This window comes from Physeter macrocephalus, chromosome 18 (genome assembly GCF_002837175.3).
Source record: "Physeter macrocephalus isolate SW-GA chromosome 18, ASM283717v5, whole genome shotgun sequence".
NCBI classification, from domain to species: domain Eukaryota; kingdom Metazoa; phylum Chordata; class Mammalia; order Artiodactyla; family Physeteridae; genus Physeter; species Physeter macrocephalus.
This window is the reverse complement of record NC_041231.1, coordinates 35,562,485-35,580,370: the sequence shown is the minus strand read 5'-3', so window position 1 is coordinate 35,580,370 and position 17,886 is coordinate 35,562,485. Positions and strand designations below refer to the sequence as shown.

Here is a 17,886-nt window from a genome sequence, read left to right as displayed (position 1 = left end):
AATGACAGCCATTCTGATTGGTGTGTGGTGATCTACATTTTATTTAGATTATACCAAGTATAGGCACTTTTAGAAGAGGATTGTTTGTGTGCATGTGTGTGTGTGTGTACATGTGTTCTTTTAAGCCCTGGGATAAATAAATGCGTGCTATAAGGACACAAGTGATAACTAATGAGTCTGTTGGCTTTTGCTAGATCTAAAGCCAAACCCTGGCATTTAACAAAATAGAAGCTGCAAGTGGGTAGTGCTACTGTTTTTTTATTGTGGGAAATTTCAAACATATTCGGAAGTAGAATAATGTAAACACCCACGTACCCACTGAGTAGCTTCAACAATGATTCACTCCCCCTTTTTCTTCCCATGGATTATTTTGAAGTAAATCACAGATATTTCATCTGCTTCAGTCTGTGTCTCTGGAAGGTAATGATTCTTTTTTAAAAATACATACGTATGTAGTTGTAGATTTTAATGATGCATATGCCATAGTACCATTACCACGTGGTGGTGCCTCTTGAATGCTGTTGATTATTTCATAGCCTGGATCTCCAGCCTTGTAATAGTGGTCTTATATATTTCTCATAGGCAGGGTTCCCCTGTTTGTAGAAAAAAGTGCATTGTTAAGACAGACTATTTCTGCCAGAATTAATGCCTTTTACTTTCAAATTAAGTTTTTAGTTTCAAAAAAGTAACCTTACATAAGATTCTTAATTTTTTAATTTATTTAAAAAATTCATTTTGTGTGAACATATGGGGAAACACTTTTTCCAAAGGGCGTCCTTCCTTTTCTCATGCAGATTTTAAATTGTGGATGCAGGTGGCCAATTAAAAAAACACAGCTATCATTTGCTTTGGGGATTTAATACAAATAAAAGGCTTGACTCTTTGAGGCTCTTTGAAATTGAACATGTTAACCACAAAGGAAGGAACCAGAAGGTGAAATCAGGTAAGCAATATTCTATGTCAGAACTGGCTATCCCCATTATTCTCTAATGTGATGTCTTGATTTCTTTTCTTCACAGATCTACCCTCATCTTTTATAATATTTACTTGTTTACTTTTTTGCCTGTCTCAGTTAAAACTGTAAGCTCTTTGACGACAGGGTCTATAACTCTTTCGTTCTCCTGTGTCCTCAGTACCTAGAATAGTTTCTGGCATACATCATATGCTCAATAAATATTTGTTGAATGATTGAATGAATGCATGGATCAGTAGATGTGTTTAACGCATCTGGCAACTACTTGAATAAATTTCTGCAATAGAATAATTGGGGGGAAATAGGATTCTTATTTTGAAATTATCCCCAGTGGTTCTTTCACTGCTTGCATCTATAGGGAATCACTTAGATAGGAGTTCACGTGGGGAACAGGAACAGTCTTTTGCAGTTCATTTCGGAGAAAGTGTCTTAAAATAGCATCCAGATCAGGAAAAAAGCCAAAAGGCAGAACACCATAGCGAGAGTAAACCATGGGAGTGCATCATCCTGTCTGGGGATAAAGCTCAGCACTTAACCTGCCCCAGACAGGAGAGACTGTTATAATTCTAAGACATTCAACACAGCATAGCACTTGTCTTTTGGTAGAAATGTCAGTGAAATAAATTCCTGATTGTACTTTTGTGTCTACAAGGCATGTTTCAAAGTAGCTTTTGTTTTAATTTATTGGAAATACCTGTAGTGTTCCTTTTTCTGCTAGGGCAAATGAGGAAAAATGTCTCTAACTGCAGTTTCAAAATTACCTACAGCAGATTAGAAAATACACTTTAAAAGGGCTATTTTGGTGGTGCCTAGAGGAGCCAGAAATGTAAGATTAGGGAGCCATATATTAGTTGTCAACCAAGTGTCGTTTTAACTAACTGGAAACATTCTTCAAGGTCACTTATAATCTCACATTCTTAAAATCGCTGTGCATGAAACAGCCACGTTGCTGTACCTGTCACCTTTTTTGCAAGGTAATGTAAGCTAGGATGGCAAAAGTTTGCAGTATTGGGTATGCAGCAGGGTCCTTGTTCTGCTGCGTAGGTCACAGGACCATGTTCATTTACTCTGTAAATGCAAAGTATCTACTCTGTGATAGACCCTGGAGTTGGGAAGATGAAAACTCTATGCTTGTTCACAGTCACGTGGCAGGAGATAGGGAAGAGTGAAAGGGATGGCGTGCATCACCATGTTACCAAGTCTGCTGATGCTGTGGGTCAGTCATGCCCCTCATTTAGACAAGCCTGCCCTCATGTAGTGTCCAGATTAAATTCTTTCAAGATGAAGAGTAGAAACAAGTGAAAGACAAGAAAGCCCCTGTGTTCTTTGGTGAGTATAGGAATCAGGAGAGCTGGCATGTTTCCTTGTGTTGCTAGTAAAGCAGGTTTGAGCTAGATAATGTCAGTGTTTCCTGACAGGTGTTAAGGCAGGGTAGGTTTTTCTCTCGAGTACCAAAGGGCATGTGTGTTTCTTTAGACCACAGGGGCTAATCTGGAGTGACAGGATTGCTGTAGTTCTATGCCAGGATTTAAATGTTAGAAAGTAGAGAGATCTAATCATTAGAAAAAGTAACACACTAGAAGTAGCTTAACTGTACTGAGCAGTAAATGTATTGAACCTTCTTTAGGTAAGTTCTTTATCTTTCCTTGTTGAGTTAAAAGGATGCCTTCCTGGAGACAGGGATTGGCCTTCTAGCTGACAACCATCTTGGGGGTAACTCTGTGTTTCAACTGTAGATAACCGTGTTAAATTAAGCTATGAGGTATGACAGGATGCAGAATTTTAAGAGCAAGTCTAACACCATGCTAAGTGTGAATGAAAGCCTGAGAGGTGCCAATTTGATGAGGTGTTAAGACACCTTTTCTGAAATTTGAAGAGGTAAAAAACTAGACTTCATCATCTGAATTACATATCTGCATTATAGAACTTAAAATAACCTGTTGTGTAGCTATAGAGTGTCTTTGTTTTGATCATCTGTATCAAATCTGCTAGTAAATGTTGGTTCCCCAAATTCTAAATACAGGGTTTATTTCTCTACTCCAGTTAATGTAGCCATTGATATTCATAATGTTTCCCAATGAGGCTCATAGCAGAGCGTCTGGGATGCTGGCTGTAGACTGTTAGGATTTTATGAGTCCTCCCCCTTCTTCTGTTAATGAGTTCTCGTGTTCTCTCCTGGGACAGCTGGGGATCTTTTTGCCATAACCCTTGTAATTGTCATTTATTTGGCTTTCCTGGGATACTGATGGCAGTGCAGCAGGCTTCTTTGTCCCTGGGGTTTTGTTCCTCGGAGAGAAGAGGGAGGAGGCATCTCTAGCAGGCAGTGAGGGCTGAGAGAGAGACCCCCACCCCCAAGCTTCCTATTACCCCTGAATAGCTACTGTATCAACACGAAACTAAGAGTTAAAAGGCTGAAATTAAGATGGTTAAATCAGTGCAGTGATTTATCTTTTTATTTCTGTTACTTAAAAGGCACTTTGCCACTATGTGTATATGCCCTTGTGTATGTCAAGCCATGATTTAGAGCTTGGGCCTTTCTCCAAATTCCCTTGACCAAATTCTGAGCAATGCATTTTGCTTATTACAATTCAGACTCAGAGTTCCTACCAGGCCACACCCCTGCTCCTGGTTCCTTTTATGTATTCTCAAAATATTTTAAATAGACATGCTATGCCAAGCAATTTCTAACCTAATGGGAATCAATTAAAATGGGAAAACATGGAGGTATATTCACTGCTTGCTCTCGGCTCTCTTGCATAATTTATAATGTATTCTATTCAACTACCTGAGTATTGGTTGGTGACTTCTGAGCCCACTGGAACAGACGTTCATAGACATTTCCATCGTAACAACCAAGTGCTGAATTTAAACACTGATCGGTGAAGTCAAAAGCATCAGTTAACAAGATCGCATCCTTTCTGAGAGAAAAAAACAAAAGAGTTTGTATTTTAGATTGCTTTTACGAAACTGATTAATCTGGGATGGTGAATAACAACACCTAATTAGAAGTTGCATCATTATCCACTTTTCAAACAACTCAGTTTTTTTTTTTTAAGTTTTAATTTTTAATCAGTTTTATAAGCACAGTATAAAGAGTCAGATAGTTCTTCAAGGCTTGTTATTGAAAATCAGCATATCCCTGCCTCTCACCTCCATTTCTTCCCCCCTACCCCTAGAGGCAATCAGTTTTAGTCTTTTAGCTGATGTTTTGGGGATTTACCTGAATGCCTCTAAATGTCTTGTTTGTATTGCTACTTCATATTCAGTGTTGCTAGATATTATCTGTTGACTATTACAGAAGATACGGATTTATTTTAGCACCGCTCTCCTCACCAGTACTGATCATGCCCCTCCCCATCCCCCAACCTCTGCTTCCTCCCCGTGGCCTTCCTGCCTCCCAATATAATTACAGTTTTGGCCAGACTGATATTCAGTGCTTACCTTGTTATGACTGTATGTATCCTGTATGTTAGTATGACTTTGTGTGTTCTGTTCACGGCGGAGCCACGTTCCCACCACATCTCTCCTGTTCTAGGGGTCGCTCTCCAGCACTTCTGTCATAATTCTTAGTGATTTCACTGTCTGTGTGGAAGCTCCTCTAAAACTTGATTTCTCAGTTCCTTGAATCTTCTCCTCCGCTGACCGTGTTCTGCGGCCTCTGTCTGTCACTGTCTGCCAAGATCACACACCAGGCCTTGTCATCCACATCTGCATCTCACCATAGTCTCAGCCATGTTCTTGTCACTGTCTCCTCTCTTTCTAGCTTACCCCCTCTACTGTTCTGACTTCTGTAATTCTTATTTTCCCTTTCAAGCGACAAAATTATTTTAACCTATGGAATGAAATATTAAAATAATTGTTCACATGCTTCCCTTCCTTTTTTAGCAGAGGATATAAAATAAAATATGTGACTGTTTGTTTACAATCTTCCCTAACCCTCGTTTCAACAGAGTATTTGAGGTGAATGGGATACTGTACTTATTTAATCCTTTCTGGATGGCCTTTAATCATTATTATGAAATGGTTTTCCTATAGGGCCATGATTCTTAGACCCTCCTGGCACCTGCTGCCTCTTTAAAGTCCCTCATCTACATGGTCTCACTTCCCTCATCTGTCTGAAATTCCATGGTCTATTATATGCACTCCCTGCAAACAATATTCAACAATTTTTTCTTGCTTTGTCATACTTGTTTAGCAAAACCCCATTCCTCGTTATTTCCAGTTTTCCACCGACTTTGCCCCATACCTTTGTAACAATATAAGGCTGGAAAAACCAATACTGACTGTTGTAATAAGGACTCAAGTGGGCCCTTGTTGCTACCTGGCAGTCATATCACATTCTAATTCATTTACTTGTTCATTCTCTTGGATGATTATCTCCCACCTTCTCTTTGATCTTCAGATCTACACTGCTCATCTCCCCATCTCTCTTAACCTAGATGACTTTGAGTCCTATTTCACTGGTAAAATAGAAGTGGTCAGAAGAGTTCCACAAGTTCCCACCCATGCTTTTAAACATATGGGGTTTTCTCTCACAGTACAGGTAATCTGTCCAGGTTCCCAGCTCAGACCAGTCCCTCCTTGTCCACTAGATGCCTTCCCCTCCTGCCTAGTAGAGAGCGATGTTCCAGAAGTCCTCCTGCCTTTCCCCTATAACGTCAAAATTCCCCTCTCTCCCGGATCATTTCCATCAGTTTACAAACAAGCTGTCCTTTCTCCCACCTAAAAACAATCATTTGACTCTATTTCCCTCTCCATCATCTGACCCATATCTTGGCTCCGCTTTGTGACAAAACTTCTTGAAAGTGTTCTGCTTGTTTATGTTTGCTCTGTCCAGTTCTTTTTCTCCGCCTCTTCTCCTCAACTAGATCCGTTCAGGTTTTCACTCCCACCACTCCACTGAAACAGCTCTGGTCGAGGTCACCTCCTCATCATCTTTGGAGGGTCCCAAGACTCCGTACTTGGGCCTCTTCTCTCCATACACTCACCCCTTGTGATACCATCCTTCTCATGGCTTTAAATACCAGCCATATGCCAGTGACTTTGAAATTTATCTCTCCAGTCTCTCCTGCTTACTAACATCTTAATTGATTTCTAGCAGGCTCTGCAAACTTGATGCATTCAAAAACCAAACTCCTGACCTTCTAGACCTTCTATCCATCCTGCCCAAAGCTGGCCCTCCTGTAGTCTTCCCCGTTTATAGTAAATGGTGACTCTGTCTTGGCCCCAAACCTGAACTCCTCTCTGTCTCTTACATTCCATATCTAATCTGTCAGCAAATCTTGTTCTACCTTCAAAATATATCCAGACTTCTACCACTTCCCACCGCCTCCAGTGCTATCACCCTGGTCCAATCTAGCAGCATCTCTCACCTGGATTATTGCAGCAGCCTCCTGACTGGACTCCCTGCATTTCACTCTTGTCCCCCTCCCGAGTCAATTCTTAATATGGCAGCTGGAGTGATCCTTTAGAAACACACCTCAGATCTCCTCAGATTGTGTCTGTCCTATGCTCAGAACCTTCCTTGTTCTCACACAAAGTCAAAGTCTTACGTCTTTGCAGTGACCTACACCCACTCCGTTGTCGTTCCCAGTACACCCTTGGTTCTCTGACCTCTATTCTCATTCTCCACCTCAGTCATGCCACTCCAGCTGCTGCGGCCTCTTCTCTGTTTGCTGGATGGACGTGCCAGGCACGCTCTGGCTTCCAGCATTTGTACTTCTCCTTTGCCTGGAATGCACTTTTCCCATGCAACCACATGGCTCCTCTCACCTCCCCACCTTCAGATCTTTCCTCAGACATCACTCTCCCTGAGAGGCCTTCTCTAACCTATTTGAAACTACAGTCCTCTCCCCCCACCCCCAGCATTCCCATCCCCCTTCCCTGCTATCCTTTTCTTCGTAGCATTTATTACCACTTTGCACACGATATGTTTGACTTATTTTGTGTATGTGTATTTGTTCCCTCTCCTGTATTCTGTGGCCTTTTCAATCTGAAACTCATATCCTTCATTTGAGGAGTATTTTCTCGAATTATTTTGTTAATGATTTGCTCCCTTCTGCTTTCTTTGTCTTCTCTTTCTAGACCTGTTCTTTAGATGATGGACAGTTAGGATCAATCCTCCTCCTATTTTTATCTTCTCTCCTATTTTTGTCTTCTTGCCTTTTTGCTTTCTTTCTGCGAGATTTCTGCAGCTTTGTCTTCCAGTCCTTCAATTAAGCTTTTCATTTTCACTATTATTAATTTCATAGAGCTCTTTTGTTGTTGTTGTTCTCTGAATATTACTTTTTTTTTTTTTTTTTTTTTTACGGTACGCGGGCCTCTCACCGTTGTGGCCTCTCCCGCCGCGGAGCACAGGCTCTGGACGCGCAGGCTCAGCGGCCATGGCTCACCGGCCTAGCCGCTCCGCAGCGTGTGGGATCTTCCCAGACCGGGGCACGAACCCGCGTCCCCTGCATCGGCAGGCGGACTCTCAACCACTGCGCCACCAGGGAAGCCTGAATATTACTTTTTAAGAAATGACATTCTTGTTTTGTGGTTGCCATATCTCCTCTTAACTCTTTGAGGATATTACTGATCTTTCAAAAAAGTTCTCTGTGAAGATTCTTTTGTGACCCTCGAGTTGCCTTGTTCTTGCTTGGTCTCTGTCTTTTATGTCAGGGGCTTTCCTCAGGTGTCTGGTGATCCCTGAGTGTCTGATCATAGCTAAGAGCGGGGCATTAGCTAGCTGATTAGAAGTCTGGGTGTGCTTGTCAATGTGGGGGTCCCTCTGGGGTGAACTGGGTATACCATTGGGGGACCTCGGTGTCAATGTCTTTACTTCTCTCTCCTTTGGGCTGGTCAGATTCTCTAGAGGACGATCATGTTATCATTTTCTTGCAGGACACTAGTCTGGTTGCCAGTTTGCTGGGAATCAGTGGGAAAAGAGGGCTGGGGGAGAGGGCTGTCAGCATTGGCCTATAAACATTTATTCAAGCCCCTGTTTTCTGTAGGGTAGCCTGATGTTCTTCATCCCCAACTCTGCCTGATGTCCCCTAGTCTGTAGACCCTCTGTTTACCCTTCTGCCAGGGTGCAGTCAGGGAAAGCCTTAAAACTACTCAGACAGGAGAAGGGGAACTGGGGATTCAACTCCTTCTGAAATAGACTTCCAACCCATCCTGTCACTTTTACCTTCACCCCCATTGCCAGAGGTACCTGCTGCTGTAGTTCTTGAGGTTCTTTGGTGGCACTTGATGGCTTCTTGGCTTTTCCTACTTCTGGTTTATGATTCAGTTTATTCAGGTGTGCTAAGTCACTGTTTGTCCATCTACTCTCCAAATTTCATGTTTCCTCTCCTGTTCTCTTTCTTTGTGGGTTAATGCCTTTTAAAATTTAAATTTTTATGGTTTTATGCCTTTTAAAATTAATTTACTGACGTTTTAGTAGGGTTTCAGGAGGGAACAAAAATAAATGCGTATGTTCAATCTGCCATCTTTGCCTGGAAGTCTCCCACCTGAGATTTTATGACCATTTAAACAACTAAAAACTGTTTTGGTCAGCTAATTACCATAACACAGAGAGCTGGTTCTTAGTGTCACTTAGAATAGTGTGCCATCCTTCACTTGTCATCTCAGAAATCTGAGGGCGATACTGAATAATCGCATGGAACACAGAACTGTTTAAAGCATGGAGTCTGTTACATACCTAATTACCCTGCAGTAGTCGGAAGGTTACTTAGGAACCATAATGTGAGTAAATCAGTTTGTGGGTTTGATGCATGCATAAGTTGTCTATTTGTGTCAGTGCTGTCTTTCTTGTCTTGAATTGTAAGCCTCTGGGGCCAAGGGAAGCACTTAGCATGCTGTTGGAGATTTAAAAAATCATGCTTATAGGCATTAAGGTGATCTTTTGTGTTTCATTATCACTGGCAATCAGGGCTAGAATATTATTGTCTTCATGTGCTTTTAAATGCCAAGCGTTTCAGAAAGTTAGATACACTTGGGCTTGAACTGTGCAGTACTCAATCATGCTATTAATGGTTCCCACCACTGGATTCTCTATATTAGGGAAAGTTTAATACCCAGGGCATAATTATATCAAATGTAGTTTTTGATAATTTTTGAAGATTTAATTGAACAGACATTTACTGACCACCAACTATCTGTTAGGTGCTTATTTGGAGTCATATGTAGCATGTTGCATATTGTTAGAAAGAAAAAGAACCTGGTCTAGTTTTTTTTAAAACCTCCTTCATGAATATCTTATTTTATAAAAAAAATTCAAATCTTTATTTATTGGCCATGCCGCGTGGGATGCGGCATCTCAGTTCCCTGACCAGGCATCGAACCCATGCCCTCTGCAGTGGAAGCGCAGAGTCCTAACCACTGGACCGCCAGGGAATTCCCCTTTCTTTTTGTTCTTAGTCTTGTTGATAATGTGAACTATTGGAGGCTCTAGGGGAAAAGTCATACACACATGTGTCATACCACATCCAGCCCCCAACATACACAGCAAGCATCCTATTTTTTCAGAAAAGGTTGTGTTCTCAAGTTAGCTCATTTTCCATCTTATGGACAATGGTTACTAATTAGTATTAATTTGTTTCTTCCAGTACCCTTGTCATGTTGGGGCTTTGGTTTTTATATGTTTTTAAAGTGATCATTTAGATTATATATAAAGTGACAAGATGAAAGTATTGCATTAGTATGTCATGACCCTATACGGCACCGCATTATGCTGCATATAAAAACTATATTATTGTGTTACAAATCAGTATGTGAATTACTAGATTTAAAAAATGTCATCTTGAAGCTGAGGGAGTATTAAAGTGAGCTTAGTCAACTAAGCATATTCAACAAAGATAAGGATATATTTGAAATAAACAATAGTCCAACCTTCACTTTAACATACAATTTAAGAGCACATGCTCTGGAGGCAGACAGGTCCTAGATTGTGCCCAGACCCTCCTCTGGCTAATTGTGTGACCTTGGGCCCTAAGCCTGAATTTCCTCCCCTGTAAAATGGGGAGCGTAATAGTATCCACTTCAGAACCCTATCAGGGTTAAATGAGATGATGTATATAAAAGCTTTTGGCATAGTGCCTGCACGCATAAGTGTTCCTTAAGTATTAGCTAAGACCAAGGCTCATTAATATTATTAATTAATACATATTATTAATATGTAGTGTGCTTTTATTCATATTCTGTAGATTCTGTTATTTCTGGACAACGTTGAAGAGTTCGATTGAGGTAGCTAGATAATTTATTCTTAAGCATTTTTAGTTGTGATTTGTCCCCCATTTTTTCCTTTCATTAATTCATAATGCTTTATGTTGGTGTAATGATGATGTAAACCTGTCCAGGGCTGGTGCTGCTTTTGCCAGACCCCCATTTAACAAGGTTTTAGAGTTGAAGGTTTTGGAGTTTGAAGTGAACAAAGGGCTTAGGGTGAAGGGCAGCCACTCACCGGATGAGGAGGAGCAGGTCCAGGTAGGCTTTTCTCGCCACATCTATTTGGGCCCCGGATAGGAAGCCATCATGGAGAAAGTCGCCCGTGTTAGTCATGATGCCGTGTAAAGCATAGAGATCACAGAGGCGTTTGAGCACCTGCTGAATTGCTGGTTGATTTTCCAGTTTCTCCAGAGCTTCTGTAAAAATCTTCACAGTGACATAGTAGAGGTGTGCCTACAAAGACACAAAGATGCATTAGCCTCTGATTTCTGCCTCGACAAGTCATCTTGGAAGCTTGGCAAAACTGCTGGAATAAGCTTGCTGTGGCCATGTGTTTCCCAGCAGGCTGACAAGAAGCTGCCTTTCTACTAGCTCACCGCGTCTAACTGAGCCTTTTTGACAGGGGTGTGTGCATGTGTGTGTGCGCGTGCTGGGGGCTGGTGGGCTCTGGAACTTGGCCCTTAGTTTCCTCATTTTCCTTGGGCCAGTCAAGTAGGTTGGAAAGCAGAGAGAGAGAATACAGCAGTATTGGAGGCTGACCTGGGGACAGTGGAGGACAGCACTGCTTTTCTCAAGAAAACAGCTACTTATTGTCTGCTGTGTTTAAGGCAGTGGTTGTGTGTGTGTGTGTGTGTGTGTGTGTGTATGCGTGTATGCGTGTGCCTTGAAGTGAGAGAATAGAGGTTCAAGATGTACACGAAATTTATCCCAGCTAGACTGTAAACTCCTTGAGGTAAGCTCTTTAGCCCATATACCACAGTCTGGCTTTGTCGGTAGTTAAAATAATACTTTGATGCTGGTTGGTAAGTGACCACTGCCCTCAACTGGCGAGAACCCCCTCTGCCAGGCTTCTTCCCAGGGATGCCCCCTCCTCTACACAGACCAGCAACTAAAGGTTTAACACCCGCCCGACCCAGCAGGAGGCTTTCAGGACCCTGCCTCCCTTAGGTCTGAAGTCCTTTCTGATTGGTGGGTGCTCCTGCCCTACTGGTTATTAAACCCTTCTCCCTAAGACAAATGCATATTATTTTTATCTGGTAGGATATACGAGTTCTATGGGAGGAGAGAGAAAAGGAGAGCATATATATTAGGTCTTCTCAAATTTTTATGTGCATACAGATTACTTGGGGATTTTGTCAAAATGCAGATTTTGGAATAGCTCCCCAGTAATGCCCATCCTGCTGGTAGTGACTTGAAGTAGCAAGGCTTAGAGTGTCTCAAGGGATCAAAGGAGTTTACCCGAGGGACAAGGAATGAGGATAAAGTCATTCTAGGCAGGGGAGAACTGCACGGGCACAGGGCTATACTTTCAGGAGGCTGTAGCAATTTAAGGGTAAGGTGAGGTGATGACAGGGAACTGTGAAAGTTAGGGTGGACGGGCAATTGGGACCCAGGTCGATGAAGGGCTGTGAATGACATGATTGGGATCTTATTCTGTGGGGGTCAGGGGGCCACCAGAGTCTTCAACAGGCCAGTGACCTGATGAGGTTTCTCACTTGGAGTGGATCTGCCTTTCCCAGGGAGGCCTCCCATGGGTGCTAACAATGCCACCTGGACCTGGGGTGCTCACAGCCATGCTGGGTTTGCAGCATTTGGATATGGAAAAGGAGAAGATGCGCTCTGCTGCCCCTGCTGGGTCAAACAGCCCTTGGTGTTCAAACTGGACCCAGTTTGGCAAAGCTGGAGAGCCTCACTTTTTTCACTTAGGCCCTGTTTCCCTTTTCTAATCCGAGAGCCACATCCTTAAATTCTCAGGGACCTGGGTTTAAGAGTGGAGTGATGAAGAGCTGCTGTGTGTGTGTGTGTGTGTGTGTGTGTGTATGCGTGTATGCGTGTGCCTTGAAGTGAGAGAATAGAGGTTCAAGATGTACACGAAATTTATCCCAGCTAGACTGTAAACTCCTTGAGGTAAGCTCTTTAGCCCATATACCACAGTCTGGCTTTGTCGGTAGTTAAAATAATACTTTGATGCTGGTTGGTAAGTGACCACTGCCCTCAACTGGCGAGAACCCCCTCTGCCAGGCTTCTTCCCAGGGATGCCCCCTCCTCTACACAGACCAGCAACTAAAGGTTTAACACCCGCCCGACCCAGCAGGAGGCTTTCAGGACCCTGCCTCCCTTAGGTCTGAAGTCCTTTCTGATTGGTGGGTGCTCCTGCCCTACTGGTTATTAAACCCTTCTCCCTAAGACAAATGCATATTATTTTTATCTGGTAGGATATACGAGTTCTATGGGAGGAGAGAGAAAAGGAGAGCATATATATTAGGTCTTCTCAAATTTTTATGTGCATACAGATTACTTGGGGATTTTGTCAAAATGCAGATTTTGGAATAGCTCCCCAGTAATGCCCATCCTGCTGGTAGTGACTTGAAGTAGCAAGGCTTAGAGTGTCTCAAGGGATCAAAGGAGTTTACCCGAGGGACAAGGAATGAGGATAAAGTCATTCTAGGCAGGGGAGAACTGCACGGGCACAGGGCTATACTTTCAGGAGGCTGTAGCAATTTAAGGGTAAGGTGAGGTGATGACAGGGAACTGTGAAAGTTAGGGTGGACGGGCAATTGGGACCCAGGTCGATGAAGGGCTGTGAATGACATGATTGGGATCTTATTCTGTGGGGGTCAGGGGGCCACCAGAGTCTTCAACAGGCCAGTGACCTGATGAGGTTTCTCACTTGGAGTGGATCTGCCTTTCCCAGGGAGGCCTCCCATGGGTGCTAACAATGCCACCTGGACCTGGGGTGCTCACAGCCATGCTGGGTTTGCAGCATTTGGATATGGAAAAGGAGAAGATGCGCTCTGCTGCCCCTGCTGGGTCAAACAGCCCTTGGTGTTCAAACTGGACCCAGTTTGGCAAAGCTGGAGAGCCTCACTTTTTTCACTTAGGCCCTGTTTCCCTTTTCTAATCCGAGAGCCACATCCTTAAATTCTCAGGGACCTGGGTTTAAGAGTGGAGTGATGAAGAGCTGCCCAAGGACCTCTGCCTCACAAAGCAGGAGGAGGAGAGAGAGGAAGGTGGCCTCTTCCTTTGGGGAAAGGCTTAGCCAAACCTTGACACCATGCTCTGAACACAATGAACTTTATTTATTGTGTGTCTGTGTCTCTCTGTGTGTCTGTGTGTCTGTTTCAGTCTTGCTTCCTGCCTAATTTAGGGTTGGGGGTGGGATGTGTAGCATTTATAGCCTAGGTGGCTCTTTAAGTTGTACAGGTATTAACTCATTTAATCTTCACAATAATCCTACAAGTTAGGTACTATCAGTAGCTCCATTTTGCAGATGAGGCCTCTGAGGCATCGAGAGATTAAGTTCCTTGCCTGCCCAAGCATTGGCTGGTGAGTGGTAGCAGTGAGATCCAAACCAGGGGTGGTCTGCCTCTCTGTTAAGTTTGTACTGTTAACCGCTGTGCTGTGTTGCCAAAGCCACCAGAGACTGAGGCGAGATTATAATGGGCTGCGACCAGAACTTAGGCCAGGGCCCGCTCCTCCTGGTCCACCCCTCTGCCACTGTTCCCCAACCCCCTCGTGTTGCTGTCACTCTACCTACACATTTGTGGTTTCCAGATGAGACCCAGTTGCGTACTTGAGGTTTCTGTAGAGTAGGTGGCCTCCCAGAGCACAAAGACCAGAAAGCGCAGATTTCCCTGTGCATTATGACTTTAGAGACTCGGCTTGGGCACCACCTTCCCAGGAAGCCGCTCATCCTTAAAACTGAGGTTATGCTTACTTTCCCTCTCAGGGTCATTTCATATGACGTAACCCTGGCAAGCAGTGTCTGGTGCATTTGAAGGCCAGGCATGGGTTTGGAAAGCAGGCGAATAATGGGCAAGGGTGGTTCCTTTTTAGGTGTCTGGTGAGAGCACAGCCTTTGCTTACCCTCTTCTGTGTTGACCGGACATTTAACACAGCAGGGGGTGCCTCTGTGGTGGCCAGAGCAGAATGGAGGGTGGCAGAGTTAATACCAGTGCCAGCCGATGTGATGGAGGTGGCAGGTCACCAGGTGGCGCTCATGCCCAGCCTGCCTGACCAGCCCTGCCCCGCCCGCCCCATGAGGGCTGCTGCAAAACGCTTCTGGGCTCCCCTGTTCTAGCCTGCTCTTTTCGGGGCCTGCTGCCTGAGGATTGAAGGGAACACCTTGGTTTTCCAGCTGTAGGTAGGGCCAGAGTCCCAGCTGCCTAAGCTAGAGCTCAGCAGTCATTCCTACCTCCTTCCCACTGCATTGCTCTCTGAAGCCCGTCCCTTCCTTCTACACCCTTAATATCTCTGCATCTACCCACTTCTCTCTGTGCCCTCTGGCAGATTCAGGGTCTGGATCACCCTCAGCCCTTGCCCAGACTGCTGCTGCCTGCTCGGTACTGGCCTCTAGCCTCCAGTCCGTTCCACCTCCTGCAGCCTGTATGATCCTTCTAGAATGAAACTGATCGCTTCGCTCCTCTGATACAAACCCTGCAAAGGCTTCCCACTGCAATGAAAAACAGAAGCCAGACTTCTCACAGTGGTGCGGAAGGTGCCAGGCCTTGCCTATCTTTCCTCCTCCCCTATCTCCCTTCCTGTCCTGGTTTGTCTTCTTCCTTTAGGTTCTCCTTGGAAGGATGTACATTTCCTCCCAAGCACCGTGCCTTTTCTTGCCTCCTCCTTCTGCACCTCCTGATCCCTTTGCTGGGACACCTTCCTGGCCAAAGCCACAGCGTCCACCCCTTGCCTGGTTAATTTCAGCTCATCCTTGCAGTCTTGGCCTATACGCCACTTCTGAGAAGGCTTTCTGACTCCTCAAGGTGGGTAGACTTGCACCTGCTCTGGGATCTTGTGGCAGCCTGTATTTCCCCGTGACGGTGCTTTCCTGATCGTAGCCGTCTGTGGACACTGTCGAGCCCTCAGTACCCAGCCTGATGGCTGACGTTGAGTGGGTGCTCAAATATTTGCTGACTGTCTGTGAATTATGTGCAAACACAAAACATAGTGGAAATGGAATCAGACATCTAAGGATTGCCTGTGGGGCAAAGGAGAGACTTGACCTGCTTTTCTATCTGGGAGGAAATATTTGAACAACCTGAAGCAAATCCAATAACACTGCCTCATTACACTTTTTCCCTAAGAGCTGCCAGTAAGATTGCTTTGGAGTTAAGTCCTTTAATTAAAACACCCTGGACTAAAGCCTTGAAAGTAAAATGAAGGCAGCCACTGAGCAGGGCTGGGGAATAATGGCAGAGTTCAGATTTTCTCAGCAGGACAACGGGCTGGGGAAACAAAACAGGTCTCTTTCAGCTTTAGCTGATGGGCTGCTCACCTTGGCGGCCTGGAGATGTATGACAGTGGTCTGGTTCCATGCCTCGTACCTGTCAGCCCCAGATTGCATGAGAGTCTGTAAATGATGCACTGAGTCCTTTATGAGCCTAAAGGCGAAAGAAGAAAGGTTCTGTTTCTTGAACAAGTGGGGAAGAGATGGATGGCATTTGGTCCCAGGCTGCCTGGGGTCCCACAGAAGTAGAAATAATACCAATTTATTGACCATTTGTTTGTGTTACAAACCTAAATGCTTGATATACATTATCTCTTTAACCCTTTTAAGGGTAGGCATTCCCAATTTGCAGTGGGGAACACTGAGTCCTAGAGAGGCTAATTAACTGGTCCAGGGTCACGTAGCTAATGAGTGGAGCTGTTCTTAACCTCCCGTCTGTAAAGCCTCAGGGCCCTGGGCCAGACACCATCCCTCCTTTCTAATGCAGACTCCATCCTGATACCAGTGTTTTCAGGCCATTCAACTGACTGACTTCCTATGGCCGAGCAAGGAGAGTGGTTTTCCTCTAAAGGCTGGTGAAGCCTGTCAGTCACCCAGTCTGCTCCAAGTTCTACCAAAGGGAGCTTAAAAGAAAAGAAAAGAGGAGAAAAGAAAACCAATCCTTATTCTCCAAACCACGAAATTAGTAATTTGCCATTTAGTTAACCTTTATTCTTTTTTTTTCTATTCCCTGCCCATCCACTCATGACCCTTGGACTTTGTATGCAAAACAAACTGTTTTTTAAGCAATACTTATCTTGCTTTGTCATGGGATAGATAAGCACATGTCACATTGAGTTCTAAGCAAAAAGCAATATACAGCCGTCCCTTGGTATCTCTGGGGGGGATTGGTTCCAGGACCGCCACAGATACCAAAATCGAGATACTCAAGTCCCAGTATAAAAGAGTGTAGTATGGTCACCCTCCTTATTCACAGTTTCTGCATCTGGGGATATGGAAGACCAACTGTGATGGCATTTTAATTACCCTGAGCAGCCTTATTTTGCCTGCCCCACTGCTCCAACTGAAATGTTAGTTCTGTGAGGCCTGGGCTTTTTTTTTTTTTTTTTGCTGCGTTGGGTCTTCGTTGCTGTGCGTGGGCTTTCTCTAGTTGCAGCGAGTGGGGGCTATTCTTCGTTGCGGTGTGTGGGCTTCTCATTGCAGGGGCTTCTGTTGTGGAGCACAGGCTCTAGGCGTGTGGGCTTCAGTAGTTGTAGCACGCAGTCTCAGTAGTTATGGCTTGTGGGCTCTAGAGAACAGGCTCAGTAGTTGTGGCGCATGGGCTTAGTTGCTCCGTGGCATGTGGGATCTTTTGGACCAGGGCTCGAACCCATATCCCCTGCATTGGCAGGCGGATTCTTAACCACTGTGCCACCAGGGAAGCCCGAGGCCTGGGCTTTTTATCAGACTGGTTTACCGATAGATCCCTAGTGCCTGGAACAGTGCCTGGCAGATTATAGGTACTAAATATTTGTGGAAAAACATAAATGAATGTCCCAAGTTGCTTGTGATCTTGAAATAACTATTAACCATCCCTGAGACCACAGGTTGGGATATAAGACCTCATATTATATACTGAAACTATTTTTTCCAGGTTGTTTTTGGTGTTTTAGTTGGGGAGGGGCTTAGAAGGTTTCCTTTCTAGGTAGCTAAATCTCTCCACCTTTTCCATGATGGTGTCTTTACTCCCGGCCCCCTGGCATGTTTGGACATTCCTGACATACAGTAAGTGTCTGACAGTATTTGCTGGATGACAGAATGGAGGAGTCCTTGGTCTTGTCTGTGTTACCTGGAGCCTACTAGACCCTGGAAATAAACATATACTATCCCTTGTTATAGTCACATTTTTTTTTTTTTTTTTTTCCGGTACGTGGGCGTCTCACTGTTGTGGCCTCTCCCGTTGCGGAGCACAGGCTCCGGACACGCAGGCTCAGTGGCCGTGGCTCACGGGCCTAGGCGCTCCGCAACATGTGGGATCTTCCCGGACCGGGGCACGAACCCGTGTCCCCTGCATCAGCAGGCGGACTCTCAGCCACCGCGCCACCAGGGAAGCCCATAGTCACATTTTTAATACTGGATTTTTTTTTTTTTAATAAGATGTTGGGGGTTGGAGTTTATTAATTAATTTATTTATTTTTGCTGTGTTGGGTCTTCGTTTCTGTGCGAGGGCTTTCTCAAGTTGTGGCAAGCGGGGGCCGCTCTTCATCGCGGTGCG

General features: G+C 44.5%; 1 protein-coding gene across 3 annotated transcripts in view; it reads right to left on the bottom strand.

Moving 5' to 3' along the window:
* Positions 1–242: 242 nt before the first annotated feature.
* ACOX2 (acyl-CoA oxidase 2) overlaps positions 243–17,886 on the bottom strand; it is a 38,272-nt gene continuing 20,628 nt past the window's right edge. For 2 of the 3 annotated variants that reach the window (XM_028479763.2, XM_024123950.3), the window contains 4 exons: positions 15,681–15,786; positions 10,419–10,636; positions 3,759–3,891; positions 243–593 (listed from right to left, as the gene is read on the bottom strand). In XM_028479763.2, the coding sequence (XP_028335564.1) occupies positions 531–593; positions 3,759–3,891; positions 10,419–10,636; positions 15,681–15,786 (520 nt within the window). In that variant the 3' untranslated portion in view covers positions 243–530. The remainder of the gene's footprint in view (positions 594–3,758; positions 3,892–10,418; positions 10,637–15,680; positions 15,787–17,886) is intronic. The other variant, XM_028479762.2, reaches the window with a different exon arrangement.